The sequence below is a fragment of the Poecilia formosa genome, unplaced genomic scaffold, assembly GCF_000485575.1.
Source record: "Poecilia formosa unplaced genomic scaffold, Poecilia_formosa-5.1.2 Scaffold773, whole genome shotgun sequence".
In the NCBI taxonomy this organism is placed as follows: Eukaryota; Metazoa; Chordata; class Actinopteri; order Cyprinodontiformes; family Poeciliidae; genus Poecilia; species Poecilia formosa.
In genome coordinates this window covers 85,934-88,304 of record NW_006800712.1, presented here as the reverse complement: position 1 = coordinate 88,304, position 2,371 = coordinate 85,934, and the positions used below count along the sequence as shown (strand labels likewise).

Genomic DNA, 2,371 nt, shown 5'->3' with positions numbered 1-2,371 from the left:
TGAACGGCCCCGGCAAAAAAATAGGAATTGCCAAAAAATTGGAATTGAGTCACTTCAGGCTGCAGTGTGAACGCACCCTTAGACCAAGTCTTTACGTGATTCTCTGTATCTTATATTAAAGAATAATGAAGTCTATTATGAAATAACATCTTATGGTTCCTGTTTTCCCCAAAATATTTGAGTCTCTGGACTGTATTTTTAGTTACTCTTTTATTTTTAGTTCAAGAAAAGTCAGACAAACACATATTTTCTGCTGAATGACTTTTTAACTTTAAAAATGACTTTAAAGTGTTCTTCTGGTTTCTTGAATTCTCAGACATGTTGTACCTGAAACTGAACAGCATAACCGATATCCTCCAAAAAATATCCAAAATACTCAAAATGTCCCCAGCAGTAGAACGCCAGCAGCAGTTAACTATCTGCCACTGACTGTAGACACAAAAATGAAACACAAATTGTTGCCCTGATAATCCCTTTTTTTCTGTTCCATCATAAATTCAGTGCTAGCTTCCAATAGGCAGCGTGAAAACAAGCTGTACATTAGCGTCTATACAGTATATGCATATTCAACCATGCATTTTTTTTTTACCAGCTTTTACTTGTTGGCTGTGCAGAAAACCAGTCCTGGATTCTTATGGAATGAACTACAGTTTAATGTTAAGGCATTCATCACCCCAGCATCCACCTGTGCATCAGCTTTCTACTGTGTACTAATGAGGTTTTATCTTCCTTGATGCAGCTATGAAGCTCTGCACAGAGGAGTGCCGAGTTCTGGGCCATTCAGATCAGTGCTGGATGCCCCCGTTGGGCTGCCCTGCCTCTTCCTCTGCCGACTACCGTAGCAATCTCTACATTCCTGGAGAGGAAGCCCATCAAGCCACTGACATCACTCAGGAAAAGGTCCCCCAGCCTTGCACTGACACCTGCACTGCTCGCAATCAGAGCTTTTCCACCTTTGGCAAAGACTTGGGTGGGGAAGATGGTGCAGAAGAGGATGGGCTGGAGGGAGGCTCTAAGTCCACAGACGAAGACCTGTGTGGGACCACCTCACTGTTGTCGGAGATGAGCAGCGTGTTCCAGAGGTTGCTACCGCAGGGTCTGGATTCTTATGTCCAGGTCAATGAGAACCAGAGGGGGACTAGCCTGAGTGGTGTTGGCGTTCCAATGACGGGATCTTTAGACCGTCGCAGGGGTCATCTACCTGGAAAGCCCAGCCCCTCAGTTCACCAGCAGGGTGTAGCAGCCTGGGCTGCCAATACTCACTTCCAGAATCCAGGAAGTAGCATCGGCCCATCTGGGCAGCACCAGGGTGGCAGCTACCACACCCTCAAAGCCAACACCAAGCTCAGCTGCCAGAGCAGCAACCATAAAGGATCACAGGCACCTAAAAACAGCCCCCAGAACAGCGGCCACAACCCCAAACCCACCAGCAGCCCCCTTCTGTCCGGGCTGGTCAGCCCAACACTGGTGCAGACTTCTCTGGCCCAGCCCCCTGTACAAGCCACACTCAATGGGCCCTCTTCAAAATGGCTTCCAGCCATGGAGGAGATCCCAGAGAACTATGAGGAGGACGATTTTGACTCGGTGCTCAGCCACCTTCAGGGCAAGCGCAGCGACAGCCGGCATGAGCTGGTGGATGCCAGCGAACTGGTGGCTGAGATCAACAAACTCTTACAGGATGTCCGGCAGACGTAAGGGCACATCCTCTTATTTATTACTGGATGCTCATTGTTTCCTTTCATGAAGAACAAAACTGTGGGTAACCATAAAAGAAACGCAGCTAAGTAAGTCTTGTAAGAATAAAAAGACAAAAAAGTGAGACTTGTAATTGTCGTTAAAGTTGCATTTCTTCTGAAATGTTTGTGTTTTGTGAATGCTAAATATCCAAAAAAAATGTTTGTAAATGCTGTTTGGTACACAATGTACATTATGTGACTGTATTTATCTTTGTATTTTAAAAATACATTTGTATTCTTATATTTATAAAAAAAATGTATATAAATTTAATCAAAAGTCTATTTTTATAATTTAATGCATGTTGAGTACAGAAACAATGAATCAAAACTTTGACATGCGATTGACATTCTGCATATTTAAAACTTTTGTATTGTGATTCTTTTTTATCTGTCAATATTATATGTATACATGAGTATGATACTGAATTATTGGACACTTGTTGTGATTTATTGTGAAGAGAAGAGGAGGGCAGATTAATAAAACAGTACACAAACCCTCTGATGGCTATTTTTTTGGTGTTTGTCAAATGTAAATATTAATTTGTTAGATAGATAGATAGATAGATAGATAGATAGATAGATAGATAGATAGATAGATAGATAGATAGATAGATAGATAGATAGATAGATAGATA

General features: G+C 42.3%; 1 protein-coding gene across 4 annotated transcripts in view; it reads left to right on the top strand.

Annotated features, from left to right (window-relative positions):
• pcdh18b (protocadherin 18b) overlaps positions 1 to 2,231 on the top strand; it is an 11,072-nt gene extending 8,841 nt beyond the window's left edge. For all 4 annotated transcript variants that reach the window (XM_007543131.2, XM_007543135.2, XM_007543133.2 and 1 more), the window contains exon 4: positions 740 to 2,231. In XM_007543131.2, the coding sequence (XP_007543193.1) occupies positions 740 to 1,695 (956 nt within the window). In that variant the 3' untranslated portion in view covers positions 1,696 to 2,231. The remainder of the gene's footprint in view (positions 1 to 739) is intronic.
• The last annotated feature ends 140 nt before the right edge of the window (positions 2,232 to 2,371 follow it).